Here is a 17,081-nt window from a genome sequence, read left to right on the forward strand (position 1 = left end):
GTACTCTCATGGAAGGAAAGGAAGCAGAGACTCTCAGAGGGAGGAAATTATGAAGTGTATTTGTGCAATATGTTTACCATTATTGAATGAATGAGTATAATTTTGGTGGAATCTCCTGGGCTCATAATGATAGAGTGAAAGACAGATTACAGTGGGTTGAAAAGTCAAAGGGAAGTGACATATTGAAAGAGCGAGTCAATATTTATTCTGCAAAAATCTTGTCTGATACAGGAAGAAAGGAAACAAGGTAGAAGCTAGACAGAGAGGCCCATGCTTTTTTTGTTTTGTGTTCTCCCAACAGATGAGAGAAACACGATTATCTTTATAGGCCTAAGGGAAAGAGCAACAAGAAAGGAAAGGATGAAAATATCGGCGGAATCAATATTTCTTATCAGTGATCTGAGGTGCTAGAAGAAAGGGGAAAAAAATGGTATAAAAAACACAGGTAGAAAATGTGCAATGATTGGAAATTAGTTTAAAAAATTATGCTGTAGAAGAATATTTATTGCCATATAAATATTATCATATATTATTCAGCATATTGACATATATTGCATTATATATGTGGTATATATATGGTATTATACTGCCATATTTTTAAAATTAAAAAATTGTGCTTATTTTTTTTTATTATTATTTTGTGATTTAGTTTTAGGTTTCAAAAGCTGGTTAAAACACAAGACAGCAGTCTCTCAGCTCTTCCTCCCTCTTTTCCATCCTTCCCTCTCAGTCTTGTCTGCTTCTCTGCCTGCCCCAGAGTCTTGGTTTCACTTGAGGGGATTGGTGGTAGGTCTCTTCTTGGTGTTGGGAGGTTGGTTAGTGCTGTCAAATGAAACGAAGTCCTCTGTTATTATTGCTGGACAGTGATCCCCTAGCTAAGCCACTGGTACCAGACAGGTTTTCGAATTTAAAATTCTAAATTTAGAAGCTTTCTTCATGGATATGGTGACTTTTTAGGGTTACCAGAACTGACTAAAAGCTCTGAGCCCGTGGGTGATACTTGCCAATTTTAAGCTTCACAGAGGGACGGTCTAGCTGGGCTTTTGATTAGGGGAATCCCTGAGGTAAGTGTCTTTAAAGACTTCCCTTTGGGATGATTACGTTTTCCAGGTTTCAAAATTCTTCTATTTCCCGGCTTCCCTGGTGGCGCAGTGGTTGAGAGTACACCTGCCGATACAGGGAACACGGGTTCGTGTCCCGGACCAGTAGGATCCCACGTACCATGGAGCGGCTGGGCCCGTGAGCCATGGCTGCTGGGCCTCCGCGTCCAGAGCCTGTGCTCCGCGGTGGGAAGGGCCACAGCAGTGAGAGGCCCGCGTACCGCAAAAAAAAAAAAAAAAAAAATCTTCTATTTCCCTTCCTGAATAATTTAACAAATAAAAACACAGGATGCCTAGGTAAATTCAGAGTTCAGATAAACAGCAACTTAAAAAAAAATAAGTATGTCCATGCAATAGTTGGGACATATTTATACCAAAAACTGGGTTTAATTTTTTTAGTTTATCTGAACTTCAGATTTAACTGGGACTTCTGTCCTGTAATTTATCTGGCAACCCTATTCCTGAAGGATAAATGCCTTTTTTGACAGCATTTAGAGAGTCAAGTGAGGGAAATGACCTTGCAGGGTGGAGGGACATGGTTTTACCATTCAGTTTGATTCATTCAAGGAATCCCCTTCAAACATGTCTTTCAAAACCTCCATCTAAACATCGTCTGCTTTACCCTCTCTGGAAATAAGTAGTCCATCTTTTACTGGAACAGGGAAAGTGTAGCTGCCCATCCATTGGTGGGGACTCAGTACTGAGACATTCTTAACAACTTCCCACAAATTTTCCTTTCTTCAAGCACCCCAGTTTACTCCCAGCTCCTGAGGTACCTAGTGCTTCCAGAGATGGAAACTTTTGAGTATTCTCAAAAGTTTAGATTGGTTGATTCTTAGCTTTCCCCACAGCTAGTTCAGAACTTGGCTTTCTTAGGTCTGTTAAATCAGTTACCATTTTTTAAATTGAACTTTAGTTGATTTATAATATAGTGTTAGTTTCAGGTGTACGACGTAGTGATTCAGTATTTTTGCAGATTAAATTCCATTATAGGTTGTTAAAGATAATAGGTGTAATTGCCTGTGCTATACAGTATACCTTTGTTGCTTATCTATTTTATGTATAGTAACGTGTATCTGTTAATCCCATAACCTAATTTGTCCCTCACACCTTCCTTCTTCCCTTTGGTAACCACAAGTTTGTTTTCTATATCTATGAGTCTGTTTCAGTTTTTTTTTTTACACATTCATTTGTAATAATATTTCATTCTTTTTTATGGCTTAGTAATATTCCTTTGTATATATGTACCTCATCTTTTTTTTTCTTTTTAAATTTATTTATTTATTTATTTTTGGCTGTGTTGGGTCTTCATTTCTGTGCGAGGGCTTTCTCTAGTTGCGGCAAGCGGGGGCCACTCTTCATCGCGGTACGCAGGACTCTCACTATCATGGCCTCTCTTTTTGCGGAGCACAGGCTCCAGACGCGCAGGCTCAGTAGTTATGGCTCATGGGCCTAGTTGCTCCGCAGCATGTGGGATCTTCCCAGACCAGGGCTCGAACCCATGTCCTCTGCATTGGCAGGCAGATTCTCAACCACTGCACCACCAGGGAAGCCCTGTACCTCATCTTCTTAATCCAATACTCTGTTGATGGGCACTTGGGCTGCTTCCTCAGTTACCATTTTTGCATCAACACCCCAACTTCTAAACTTGTGCCATAATCTATCCTCCTGTTCTCCTAACCTTGTGGGTTTATAGCTTCCAAAAATAATAATAATAATAAAGTTGGTTTTAGTAGGATTGCAAGGGAACAAAATTGAAGCATGTGTTCATTCTACCTTTATCTGAAAGTTATTTATATCCCATCTTGACACACTTGCCCTAAAACGCTTGCTCTCCAACTTCAAAAGTGGAAGCAGGGAGACCAGTTAAGGGCTATTGCTTTAGTCACGTAAGAAATAAAGGTGGCTTGGAGTAAAGCTTTGAAGATGCAGTACAGATGGAGTTAAATGAAGATGGATCTTCCTTTTGGGGACTTTGCATCTGCATGGTGAGGTGATTCATACACTTAAATTTACATGCAAATAGCTATGTATTGTAGTGTAGTATAGTATAACTATGTAGGATAACAAGAGCTGTTATCATTATCCTGCTCAGGTATAAGTTATGTGACTTTTCCAGATCACAAGAGTTGTCTCTAGATCAACTCTAGGACTCAGTACAGATTTAAAGTTCCTTCATTGTTAGAAATAGGCACTAAGGTAGAAATTAAACTAGTGTCTAAACTTTTTAAAAATAATCAAACACTTTTGATTATTAAAAACATGGCTAACTTGAAAACAATTAGGGTATAATTGTTCATGACTGTAGACCAAGGATCTGATTATTTCTTTATGTGGTTTAATCTGTTTACAGTGAACTACAGAAAGCACTAGGGTCTGAAGTCCTTTATTTTTATTACTAGTTGCAATAGCATTCAGCAATGAACCAGATTAATCTAATGAGGAAGTAATACTATAACAAACATTATAAACAAAGGGGCGTAGGCACTTTTTTCTATGTCAAGAGAATGTTTCAACTGGCTTTCCTAAGACTTATTGTTTTGTTTTTACGTTCCTAGATTTGTACTCTGTTGAAGTGTAAAACAATGGACTTACACACTTGTGGTGATTCAGTTGAAACTGCTTCCACCAGGTTTGAAATGTTCTCCCTCAGTGGCACTTTTGAAACCCAGTATGTCTTCCCCGAGGTGTTGCTGAGTGGAAATCAGCTTGCACCTGGAGAATTTCAGGTACGATTTTTTGCTTAATATTGCCAACTCATTTTATGTAAGAGGAAGCATCTTTTGAGTAGAAAACCTGCCCAAGTGCTTACAGATATCATGAAAACCTTCATTTGGAAAGGGTAAAATTGTCCTTAGGTCTCACCAAGGACACTGAGGACATGGGATCTCTTGTCTAAAATTCCCTTAGAGAAAAATGAGCATGTCCTTGAGAATGAAGAAATATATCTTATTGTGGGGACTTCAGGGAGTGGGCTGGGGTGTTTGAGGTCGGTCAAATAGAAAGAAGACTCAAGAAGAGTTTCAGGACCAGTCCCACCAGAGGAACCCTCTTTGTGTCACTGGGGAGGGATGGCCTAGGGCACCGTGTGACCATCAGAGAAAAGGAAAGAAGGAAAAGCTTAGAGAGAATTGGACAGTCGCTGAATTGGCAAGAAAGCAAAAGCTTTTTTTTCTGTTAATATGCAAGAAATAATTTATTACTGCTCTGTCCAGCCACATTCCCCTACTGACTTTTCCTGCAGGTCCTGCTCTCACTCCCCTCTCCTCTTCCAAACAGTTGCTGTGGGGAGTTGGGGACAATAGGCAGGTAGGGAGGCTGTGGTGAGTGAGTGTCAGGGATGATAGAGGCTCAGCCCATAACCCCCTTAGTCAAGCCCGCCTGACCCTTCGGAGGAGTCTTTTTCTTGTAGGAGAGAACAAGATTTCTCTCTTATTTATTCTCAGATCCATTGTTTTATGTTTATTAACTCATCAGATGCTCTCTCAGAGTAAATTATAAGATATATATTATGGGCATTTCAATAATAAATGGATCAGTGCCAATTCCATAGCTCCAATTTTTCTGGTACTCTGTACAATTTCACATATTTCAGATGGAATAGAATCTGGCCATTATTTTTACTGTTTCTTCATCCAGTTGTACTGAATTTTAAGAGTATGTTGTGAGGTTGTGTAACTGAAAGTTACTCTCAGTCAACTTCCCTGTGTTTTGAATAGGTGTCAAGTGACGGACGCTTGTGCAGCCAGAAGCCACTATCTGGACCTATCTTGACAGTAACTCTGTTTGGAAGGTTATATGAGAAGGATAGTACACCAAATGCTTTCTCAGACCTCAGGCACTGAGAGTAATGCTCATAGTTGTCATACCTCTTGTGTACTCATTAGGTTGGTAGAATATTTACATTTTCTCTCTTTTACTTCAGATCATTAAGTGGATGTGAGAAGAAGAATGGGTCTGGGATTTTGATAATAGTGGTCATGGTCTATCATATCAGTGAATTACTAATACACTTTTTCTTTTGTTTAGACAAATACACACACACACACACACACACACTCTCACTGTGGCAGCCCATTCCAAGATGCCCCCAATGGTCCTCACCTCCAGTCTCCATGGAGAGATTCTCCATGATTAACTCTTCTGCTCTTATTTCTTATACAGTTTCTGAGCCTTATCACCTACAATAAGTCTGAACTCATTACCACTTTTATTATAACACGTATCTTTTACTCTGTTCTGCTTAAGACTCCCAACAATTTTATTTATGTAATATGTTAGTTATTTTCCTAAACAATACATTTCAGTTCTCTTATGAGCTGAATTATGTGTCCCTGAAATTCATACATTGAAGTCCTAACTCCATACCTGAGAATGTGACTGTATTTGGAGATAGGGTTTTAAAGAAGTAAAATGAGGCCATTAGGGTGGGCCCTAATCCAATGTGACTGGTGTTCTTATAAGAAAAGCAGATTAGGACACAGACATGTACAGGGGGGAGACCATGTGAAGACACAGAGGAAGATGGCTATCTACAAGCCAAGGAGAGAGGCCCTCAGAAGAAATCAATCATGCTGACACTTCTAGCCTCCAGAATGAGAAAATAAATTTCTGTTGTTTAAGCCTGTCTGTGGTACTTTATTATGGCAGCCCTAGCAAACTTATACATATTCCAACACCCTCCCTCCACCTTGATTTTTCACCATTAATTGAACCTTGAACAAAATGTTTACCTAGTAAGAATATCCAGCTAGCCTGGCTCCCCAAGACTCCACTAGATATTCTTAGAGAAGCATTGCTGATGAAATGATAGTGAAGTCACCATCTTATTGGAGATCTTCTGGAGTTAGGAAACCAGAAAGTCATACTGATGAAATTATGCAGTCAATCTGGCATCAAACACGTTCTCTTTTAGTAACAGCAGAATCTCTTGACATTATACAACTTAGTGAAACAAAGAACGTCTTTGAAGTCAAATCATCTCTCACCTGATAGAATATCCACATAGCCCAGATACAAACCTCACAATGTACAAAACATGACCTTCTACAAGGGAAAGCAGGACACTGGCAGCAGTGATCCATGCCAGCAGTGCACCCTTTTGAAATAGACATTCTTGTGGCAGATGCTTTTCCTAAAAAATACTATATAATCCAATAAATATATAAGTAAAATTCATCTTGTGCTTTTGGACAACATTAACTGAGTTAAAAAAAAGAAACCTATTTGAAAATAAGGAAGATCCTTATGTATTTAGGAATAGGAATCAGCGTGATAAGCCTCAATACCGTCCTACAATTTTAGTTTAAAACAGAAAACATGCTGATGCATATCAGTAATAGGTTTAAAATACTGAAGCCTTCAAAAAACCCTAAATGTTTCTTTTTCTCTTCAATCTTAACAAATGTATTTGTTATACATTGTGACATGTTATCCATTGTGACATAACAAGTTACACCAAACCTAACACCTTAAAACAATAAACACTATCTTATACAATTTCTTAGAGTGAGGATTACTTCAGGACTTGACACTACTAGGGAAAAGGGTCTTTAAAAAGCTACCTGTTTACTTAATGAGCCAATGTTTTTTTAATCATCAAGGTCTTTTTCTCCTAATAATTTATAAAACTATGTATTAAAAATGGAAAAATCCACTTAAATAGTTGAAGTGTTTTGGATATCAAGAGGAACATGGAAAAGGTCAAATAGGAAATCATATCAATATCAAAAGCTGTTCTGGGGCTTCCCTGGTGGCCCAGTGGTTGAGAGTCCGCCTGCCGATGCAGGGCACACGGGTTCGTGCCCCGGTCCGGGAAGATCCCACATGCCGCAGAGCGGCTGGGCCTGTGAGCCATGGCCTCTGAGCCTGTGCGTCCGGAGCCTGTGCTCCGCAACAGGAGAGGCCACAACAGTGAAAGGCCCACGTACAGCAGAAAAAAAAAAATGCTGTTCTGAAATACAGCATTTGACTCCTACATGGAAAATAACTGTTCATTCCTCACATTTCCTTTGATCCTCTGTCTTGTGGATGTTCTAGGCATGTTCCAAATGCATCAGTTTAATTTTTGTTTCTGAGAAGAACATAAAATTTTTAAATGGGGAAAATACCTCACATCCACTAGTAATACTTAGGCAACATGCTTTTGTGTACAATGGGATTAGTGATTTAGGTACAGATGGTGCAAAACCAAATCTGTGTTCTAATAATTCTATTCTTACCTGGTCGTGGTTGGCATTATTAAAGTGAAACGTAGTAGATAAAATAATAAGTAAATATGGGACTTCATAAATCTAAATAGCACTTTAAATATGAAGACAATTATCACCAAAACTTAAAATGTGAGGAAAACAACCTATATGTTAACAGTGCTGCAGTGTCGTGCTATTATTTTGTATAGCATTTTATCATGGTAATTTAAAGATTAAACAAATAAGAGCTTGTACTTTTGAAAACTGAGATCTGCTATTTCACCAAAGTTGTTCTTAGTGACTCCAAAGCCAGCAGCATGGAAAAGTAAATAAGGTCTAACGTGAAACAACACTGAATGGGAGGGAGGAAAGAGAATAGCAGGGGAGGAAAACCGTCCGAGTTCTCCATAGTCTAATAAAAATATGGTACTTTTTTTTTTGAACTAAAGATGAAGGTTTTTAAAATGGAGAGTAATGCAAAAGAACACATGTTCACTCATACATATGTGGGCGTGCACACACACACACAGACACACCTTGGTGACCACACACACAGGCCATAGCATGTGTGGGAGCACATAGCTGGACACAGGTGTAGATTAAAATGTGAGTCAGTGTGTCTGTACTACTAGAAAAGTGTTTATGACAGAAAGGTTTGTTCAGGTATGGTGCTCTCTGACAGGAGACAAACGAGTCTCTTCAAAAGAGAACAATCAAAAATGCACCCTACAGGGAAATGTGCTTGGCTTGCACTCGGAGGGCTGAGGTCTCCTGTGCCACAATCTCATTTTCTTTCAGCCTACGGGCATGGCAGGAGCACTTGGCTGCCGTGCTGTTCTTTCTACTCATAGCTCAGGACTTGGTAAATTTCAACGGCCAAGGATAAAGACTTTGTGAGCTTCCCTAGTCATGGACTGTGGTTTCAGTACAACCTTAGAGAACCTGGGTTTCCTACAGTCAAACACTTCCCGGGTATGGATGCTGGAGAAGCCAAGATCTCAACGATCTTGTTCATACCCCACAGGGACATGATTTGTGTCAGGATCAAGGGGACTCCACGTCTGGTGGTTTTTTGACAACAGCTGACCTGGACTGATCGGGTTCTTCATGCACTTTTGAGGCAGGATGATGGGTGAAGAGAGCCCAGATGCCAGGACCAGGATAGAAGGGCCAACTGAGCAGCTGGCCACAACTCCAGAATGTGGAGGTTATGGCCACGATGCAAGTTCTCACATTCTGAGTACTGTAGAACACCGACTGGGGAACCGATGGACTGTGACTCTTTATCCAGCTCTGTCTTTTTCTTTATTCCTCACTCAATGCATCTTTGTGATGATAGTAGAGCTGCTTCAATGGCTTCTTTAATAGAAACTTAGGAAGACAGTAGAGGTGGGAGAGAGGGATTCATGTGGGCTTAAGATGGGAACACTTTCTCCATCTCAGTTCATTACTTTTTTTTTTTCATAAAAAATCCCAAACCTCTCAAAATGTTGCTGTAATATTTTCCTCCTTCCTTTGCTAAAAGTATTCACTTTCAAGTTGGTGGAGGAGACAGGGAATGGAAAAAGTTGCTTAGATCTCTGAATATATCTGTATAAAAATTAAAAGAAATAAAAACATAAACAAAACAGAACTTCCAGATTCCAAGAATCGTCAATCCTTGGAAAGGTTTCAAAGTACCTGTGGTCTGCTCACTGTGGTAAGGATGTTTCCACTTGTCTTGAGACCCGGGTCTCACAAAAAATTCAAAATTACAAAAAAGAAAGAAAAAATTAAACAACTGCAAAATGCAAAAAATGTCCCAGCAGGAACGCATGGCCCCCTCACCCTTATTTCCTGGAACAAGGGAATATCCCACCCCTCACACCCTCAAAGGACGGTTCCTATTTTCCAACCCTTGATAGCTCTTTAGCACCCATTGCTTTGGGACATCCATGTGTAGTGGCACCAACAAGAGTTGTGTTTATTTTTAAGATATTTCAACTGTATTTCATTATTGCTGAGGTATAATAATAATGAGCATTTCAAGGATTAACTATTAAAAGATAAAATGAGGCATAGTAAATGTTCTAAGAGTTTATTGGAGCAAAAATCAATTTGAATGGGGCAGCACCAAACCAGAAGTGGTTAGGAGAGCTCCACTGACAAGAGTTAGGGGCAAGGCTTTTATAGAGAAGATGAAAAAGCAAAGCAAGAAATAATTTTATTGGCAATAGTTCAATAAAATTATTGAACTATTTGGGAAAGCCTAGTTGGCTGTTTGTGATTAGTTGTCCTTAGGTTTTGGTTTCTTAACTTCCAGGCATTTACAGGCTTAGGTTTTGGTTTGCTTACATAGGTTGCTAAGCTATTAGAACCTCCTAGTCTAATGGCTTCCTTGTTTAACTAATTTACTACTAAAAATAGACACTTTCTCACATGAAACAATTCTTTAAGCAAGCATTGTTATTTTACAAGGATAACATTGAGGCTCGGAGGGACTAAGTAATATATTCAAAGTCAACCAATAATAAATAGTTAGGATGAGGTAAAACACTCAGCTCCTTTTGCCTCAGATGTATGTACGATCGGGCCTCCATATCTGTGGTTAGTGCGTCCACAGATTCAACCAACTGTAGATTGAAAGTATTTGAAAAAAAATTCCAGAAAGTTCCAAAAAGCAAAATTTGAATTTTCTGTGTGTTGGCAACTATTTACATAGCATTTACATTTTATTAGGTATTATAAGTAATCTAGAGATAGTTTAAAGTGTACCGGAGGATGTACATAGGTTATATACAAATACTATACCATTTTGTATAAGGGACTTGAATATCTGAGAATTTTGATATCCACAGGAGGTCCTAAAATCAATCCCCTTTGGCTACTGAAGGATGAATGCACTCTTTCACCATGCTATACTTTCTCTGTAGAATGTGTTTTAGTCAGGATAGGCTAGGTAACGGTGCAGTAATAAATGATATAAAAAATATCATGGTTTATTAAAATAAAAGTTTATTTCTTATTCATTCAGAATCTATTCTAGGGCAGCTAGCCTATATGTCAAGGCTCAGACTCCAGGCTTTTTCATCTTGTGTCATCTCCTTATCAACACTGCTCCCATAATTTCTAGAGCATGAGAAAAGAATATGGAGAAATTGCACACTGCCTTTTAAATGCTTTCACCCAGAGTGATACCTGCCATTTCCACTCATTCTATTGGCCAAAGAAAGTCACATGCCCATGCCAAATTTAAATAAGTAGGAAGTGTAATTCTGCATGTCCAGGAAAGGGAAACAATTCACAAATATTGGCTAACACAGTAATGTCTATCACTGAATGTAAGGTCCTCAAAAGCGTGTATCTTACATTCTTCTTTAACTTTAGCATATAGAAATCACTCAATAAATGATTAATGTCTGCCATGAGTCACCAAGGTTGCCACTTATCCTTCTTTTATTCTAAACCAATAGTTATGTTATACTCTTTGCCTTTTGCCCCATTACTTTGTTGTCAGTACCATGTACCTGCTAATTGCAAGCCAATACCAACATTTGCTCAAACTTTCCCTGCCCTTTTCATTGATCTGAGGGCAATTTTATCTGTATCTTCTTGCCAGGAGTATGTAAAGGTATCACTGATGTTTTATATATAGCATTTTATAATTTACAAAATATTTTAACATGTATTTTCTTTTATTTCACAAAGTAGGTATATTTTTCTCTATTTTATCTTAGAGAGCAAAGTGTTGTGCTCATCTCTCTTAATTTAGGTGTATCAGATCCTCAAACCAGAATCTTTGAACTTCGTGTCCAACGTGTTCTTTAGCAGTCTAGGTTACTCGTGTTTTCTTACATGGCCATGCTAGACTGTGGCTTCCTGAGGGACTCAGTGTTAATCCTGTTTGATTGAAGGGCTGGACACTGAAATTCTGCTTAGTGATTATTAAAGTTATGTTTTAATTGCATCCTTACCTTAAATACACCACATTCCTCATAGTCAATCTTGTAGCTTTAATAGTCACAGACTTTGATAGAATGCAGGGTGAAGGCTTAGGTGAGAGAACAAAATTAATATTAAATATATATATACACCCTGAAAAAAGATTGAACTTAATTAATCATATCTGTATACGTGGCATGGAGAATATAAATTTTCCTTAGACACTGAGAGAAGACTGTCAACAGAAAGAGTAGAAAGTTTTCAGACTTGGGAGGTAAGTTTAGAAGGATCAATGACAATGTGCTCTTCGTGTTCCCTTATATGTGTTAAGAGTGAGCTCTTTTAATCTTTCTGTTTTGAAATCGGCTCCATATGGTGGTCCAGTCACAGAAACACAGCAAGAGCTCTTATCAGTGTTAATAGCTATTTAGCCATCAATACATTCTAGAAACTTTGAACTGCTGCCAAAGGAAATAAAGGCCACCTGTCAGCACAGTAGTAGATTATCTGATAAATAGTTAATATTTGGGCAATATGCTTTGTAGACAGGATGAATGGATAAATTTTGAATTGAGTTATGAAAATATTAGTATCACAAAATACTGTTTTAACAGATTATGATGTTGACTTAACTGAAATTGTGAACTTGCTGATTTCTTCCTGTCTATGGTAAAATTTCATCTTGCTTTATCAAAGACAACTAACTGAGGGTTTACTTGCTATAGCAATATGAGTGAAAATTAATTGACATTGTGTGTACTTAGTACAAAAAAACTAGTTGTTGTAAAGATTGATTATAAAAACATTATAGCAAGAAAATAAAATCTGTTAGCCTGAAAATATTTATAATTCAATTTTAACTGAAATAAATATGTGAAAGTTATTTTTAGAGACTGCTGATAAAAATATACTGTAATAATTTTAGAGACAAAAACAAATACTATTTTGAAAATGTTTTGAAATTACTGTTAGTATGTTATTATCTCACTTGCCTAGCTTGTAATTAATAAGATTCCCCTGCCCACCTATCCATCCATGGATGTTAAGCAAAGTTCACAACAGTGTAGTTATCTCAGTTTTCACTCTCTAGCTGTTTGGAGGGTCTGCGGGAAAAATCACCTCTAGAGAAGAAAACCCTTCACTCAAACTTTTTTTCTTTCAAATTTTTGGTAGTGGTTAGTAGTTGGAACTCCGGAGTCAGACAAATCTGGAATCAAACTTCACTGCTGCCCCTCAGTATTAACTTAACTTAAAATATCTAATTCTCAGTCCCTTCCTTTATAAAACAATGATAATGATAGTATCTATTACTTTAGAGTTGTTATGGAAATAAACTAGAGATTTCACATAATGCCCTTAGTCCAGTGACTGATACAGGTTCAGTAAAGGTTGTTTCTCGTCCCTTTTCTTCCTTCTCTCCCTCTTACTCCTCCTTTTCCCCCCGCTTCCTCCCAGGTTTCCTCCTCTTCCTCCTCTTTCTTCTTCACCTCTCCTCTTGCCCCTCCTCTTCTTCCTTCTTATTTCCCTTTTTTAAAAATTATTATTGAGAGTAACCAAGCTTAGGCTGTGTCCACATGAGCATTATGTTTCGGGCTTGTCTTCAAGAATTCCTAAGATGCAAGGGAAGATCCAGAGCTGGACACGGTGGGAAATTCACTATCATAAATCATTGTCCTAGTTTATTCCTCCTCCCCTCTCCCCTGGGTTGGGGGGAAAGTGAGAAGGATGGATTTACTTCATACTGGGTCACTCCATTCTAAGGTCCTTAGGAGATAGGAGGAAGGATCCAGTATAAAAACCTACATCCTGGGCTTCCCTGGTGGCGCAATGGTTGAGAGTCCGCCTGCCGATGCAGGGGACACGGGTTCGTGCCCCGGTCCGGGAAGATCCCCCATGCCGCGGAGCGGCTGGGCCCGTGAGCCATGGCCGCTGAGCCTGTGCGTCCGGAGCCTGTGCTCCACAACGGGAGAGGCCACAACAGTGAGAGGCCTGCGTAAAAAAAAAAAAAACCTACATCCTACAAAAGTTTGCAGAAGGCTGTCCTCTATAGGTCCATATGAATATAATATCTGGGTCAAAGATTCAAGTTCAATAAGAAATTAAGACTCAAGTTGTAGTGTCTTATGGTCAGTTAAGAAAGAGAAAATATCCTTCCTAAAGTGTGTAAGCCGAATGCCTCATTACATTTCCATTCTTCTATTTGTCGTAGCCAAAGAATAGATATACAAACAATCCTCCAAAGATCCTCCCTATAACGTTCATGAAAATATTCAGAGTTAGTGGCATCAGGATGATTTTATTTATGAGCCAGTCTATTGTCTGAATGGAGTTTTAAGAGATTTATGAGACCTGCTAACATTTGGTCTATCCTCAGGGCTCTGAACTGATTACAATTTTTGAAGTACCACTTTGCTTTTCAGCCTCCACACTATTTGTGTGTGTGTGTGTGTGTGTGTGTGTGTGTGTGATGAACTGACTTTATTTTTTAACTCCAGTTTTATTGAGATATAATTGACATACAGCACTGTATAAATTTAAGGTGTACAACATAATGATTTGACTTACATACATTATGAAGTGATTTTCACAAGTTTAGTGAACATCCATCACCTCATATAGATACAAAATTAAAGAAACAGAAAAATTTTTTCTTGTGATAAGAACTCAGGATTTTCTCTCTTAATTTTCATATATAACATACAGCAATGTTAATATATTTATCCTGTTGTACATTATATCCCAAGTACTTATTTATCTTATAACTGTAAGTTTATACCTTTTGACTACCTTCATCCAATTCCCCCTCGCCCCACTCTGGTAAACACAAATCTGTCGAGGGACTGAACAGAACCAAAAAGCTGACCTTTGCCAAGTAAAAGAGAATTCCTTCTGCCTGATTGTTTTTGAACGAGGACATTGGCTTTTTTCTGCCTTTGGATTCAAACTGCAGCATTGACGACTCTTAGGTCCCGAGCCTGTCGGCCTTTGGACTGAAACTACACCATTGGTTCTCCTCCATCTCCAAATTGCCATCTCACCCTGCAGATCCTGAGACTTGTCGGTGCCCATAATCACGCGAGCCAATTCCCTATAATAAATCTCTCCATATATACATATACAACCTACTGGCTCTGTTTTTCTGGAGAACCCTGACTAATACATACATGTTCTCAAGGTAAACAATAACTAGTCCTCAAGAAAAAGGACCGACAGCACACCATTTGTCACACGTAGTTTATCCTAAATTCTCTTGGTAGTTGGGCTGACCATCTGTGCTAATTGGCTTTATCCAAAGGAAATATAAACTCCTCTTTATGACAAAAGATAGTTTTGCATCCTAGGAGTGAAGTGTCTGCTGAGCTTAAGCTCCTACCAACCCACAGAAACTGGGAGCTAGGGGCATCATCTTCCTTAATAATTATATTTCAGAGATAGTTCCCAGGTCCTTGAGCAAGGCCCTCCTGGGTCGTAAAGCTAGCAAGAGCCAGCTTACTGAGCTTTTACAAAAGATTTACCTATATTTCAAAGAGACAGAGAAAGAACTTACACTTTTTTTCTTTTAAATAAATGCTCTAAGAAAAGGGAGAGAAGGAGTCTCTTCCCTTATTTTCAAAAAGGAGAATTAAGCCTTTTATTTTGAATTTGTATTTGCCCTTATAATTCCCTGAACTTTTCATCTCTTCACTAATATTCCATTTTCAGCTTCCTTTCACTGTCACATGTCTCAAAAAATTGATTGAACGCAGATACTTCTATTTTTTCACTATGCACTATCTTTCTAGTGTCGTGAATCTAGCTTTCCTCTGACCTCCTCCCCCTAGTCTACAATAATCCATTGACATTGCTTCAAAATCACTAATGATGGCTTCTTTAACTTATGACCTTATTTTCAGTCCATTTCCTCACTCTTTCTTTCTCTCTCTCTCTCTCTTTTTATCCTCCACCACAGACAGCTTCAACTATTACCACCAAGTTGATGCCTTCCGAATCTATACCACAAGCTCCGACTGCTCTTGTGCTATAGGCGTGAATATTCATCTAATCTGCTAGAAATCTCAGACAGTCAACTGATCGGTAGTTTTTGAGCACCTACTATGTTCGAGGTCCTAAGGATATAGCAGTGAATAGAGCTCCCTGTCTTCCAGGAGCTCACGAATTCTACAGAAGTGCCCCAACCGAAGAGATCAGCAGAGAGCCTGCACATCCAGAGACGTGGATCGTGTCTTCACTAACAGCCATTGGATGGTGGAACTGAAAATAATCAATCTTTCATTTTATAATTAGGAAGCTGATGTTCACAGAAGTTTGGTCATGTGCCCATGTATAAAGTTATCAATAGAACTGGGAAGTGAGTATTTATCCTTTTATTTTTATTATCTTTTTTTAAGTTTAATTTTATTTATTTTTTTATACAGTAGGTTCTTATTAGTTACCCATTTTATACATATTAGTGTATATATGTCGATCCCAATTTCCCAGTTCATCACACCACCACCGCCCCCCTACCACTGTCCCGCCTTGGTTTGTTTCCTGCATCTGTTTGTTTTCTGCATCTGTGTCTCAATTTCTGCCCTGCAAACTGGTTCATCTGTACCATTTTTCTAGGTTCCACAGATATGCATTCATATAAGATATTTGTTTTTCTCTTTCTGACTTACTTCACTCTGTATGACAGAAATTTCTCATCATTAGTGTATAGGAATGCAAGAGATCTCTGTGCATTAATTTTGTGTCCTGCAACATTACCAGATTCATTGATTAGCTCTAGTAGTTTTCTGATGGCATCTTTAGGATTCTCAATGTATAGTATACGATGCAGGGGACATGGGTTCGTGCCCCGGTCTGGAAAGATCCCACATACCGTGGAGCAGCTGGCCCCATAAGCCATGGCCGCTGAGCCTGCGTATCCGGAGCCTGTCCTCCGCAACAGGAGAGCCCACAACAGTGAGAGGCCCGCGTACCGAAAATAAAAAAATAATAATAATAGTGGTGAGAGTGGACATCTTTGTCTTCTTCCTGATCTTAATAGTATTTCGTTGAGGATTTTTGCATCTATATTCATCAGTGATATTGGTCTGTAATTTTTTTGTTTGTTTGTTTGTAGTATCTTTGTCTGGTTTTGGTAGCAGGGTGATGGTGGCCTCACAGAATGAGTTTGGGAGTGTTCCTTGCTCTGCAATTCTTGGAAGAGTTTGAGAAGGATGGGTGTTAGCTCTGCTCTAAATGTTTAATAGAATTCACCTCTGAAGCCATCTGGTCCTGGACTTTTGTTTGTTGGAAGATTTTTAATCCCAGTTTCAATTTCATTACTTGTGATTAGTCTGTTCATATTTTATATTTCTTCCTGGTTCAGTCTTGGAAGGTTATACCTTTCTAAGAATTTCTTTCTTCCAGGTTGTCCATTTTGTTGGCATAGAGTTGCTTGTAGTAATCTCTTAGGATGCTTTGTATTTCTGTGGTGTGGTAACTTCTCCTTTTTCATTTCCAATTTTATTGATTTGAGTCCACTCCCTCTTTTTCTTGATGAGTCTCGCTAATGGTTTATCAATTTTGTTTACCTTCTCAAAGAACCAGCTTTTAGTTTTATTGATCTTTGCTATTGTTTTCTTTGTTTCTATTTCATTTATTTCTGATCTGATTTTTATGATTTCTTTCCTTCTATTAACTTTGGGTTTTGTTTGTTCTTGTTTCTCTAGTTCCTTTAGGTGTAAGGGTAGATTGCTTACTTGAGATGTTTGTTGTTTCTTGAGGTAGGATTGTATTGCTATAAACTTCCCTCTTAGAACTGCTTTTGCTTCATCCCATAGGTTTTGGATCGTCGTGTTTTCATTGTCATTTGTCTCAATGTATTTTTGGATTCCCTGTTTGA

General features: G+C 38.5%; 1 protein-coding gene across 3 annotated transcripts in view; it reads left to right on the forward strand.

Annotated features, from left to right (window-relative positions):
• VNN1 (vanin 1) overlaps positions 1–17,081 on the forward strand; it is a 40,922-nt gene that overhangs the window by 12,020 nt on the left and 11,821 nt on the right. For 2 of the 3 annotated variants that reach the window (XR_003005093.1, XR_003005092.1), the window contains exons 6-7: positions 3,659–3,829; positions 15,358–15,560. Coding sequence is in view for 1 of the 3 variants with exons in the window: in XM_024759034.1 (XP_024614802.1) it covers positions 3,659–3,829; positions 4,820–4,945 (297 nt within the window). In the remaining 2 variants the exon portion in view is untranslated. Of the gene's footprint in view, positions 1–3,658; positions 3,830–4,819; positions 5,564–15,357; positions 15,561–17,081 lie in introns of those variants that run through there. The other variant, XM_024759034.1, reaches the window with a different exon arrangement.

This window comes from Neophocaena asiaeorientalis, unplaced genomic scaffold (genome assembly GCF_003031525.2).
Source record: "Neophocaena asiaeorientalis asiaeorientalis breed wild unplaced genomic scaffold, Neophocaena_asiaeorientalis_V1.1 scaffold5, whole genome shotgun sequence".
NCBI classification, from domain to species: domain Eukaryota; kingdom Metazoa; phylum Chordata; class Mammalia; order Artiodactyla; family Phocoenidae; genus Neophocaena; species Neophocaena asiaeorientalis.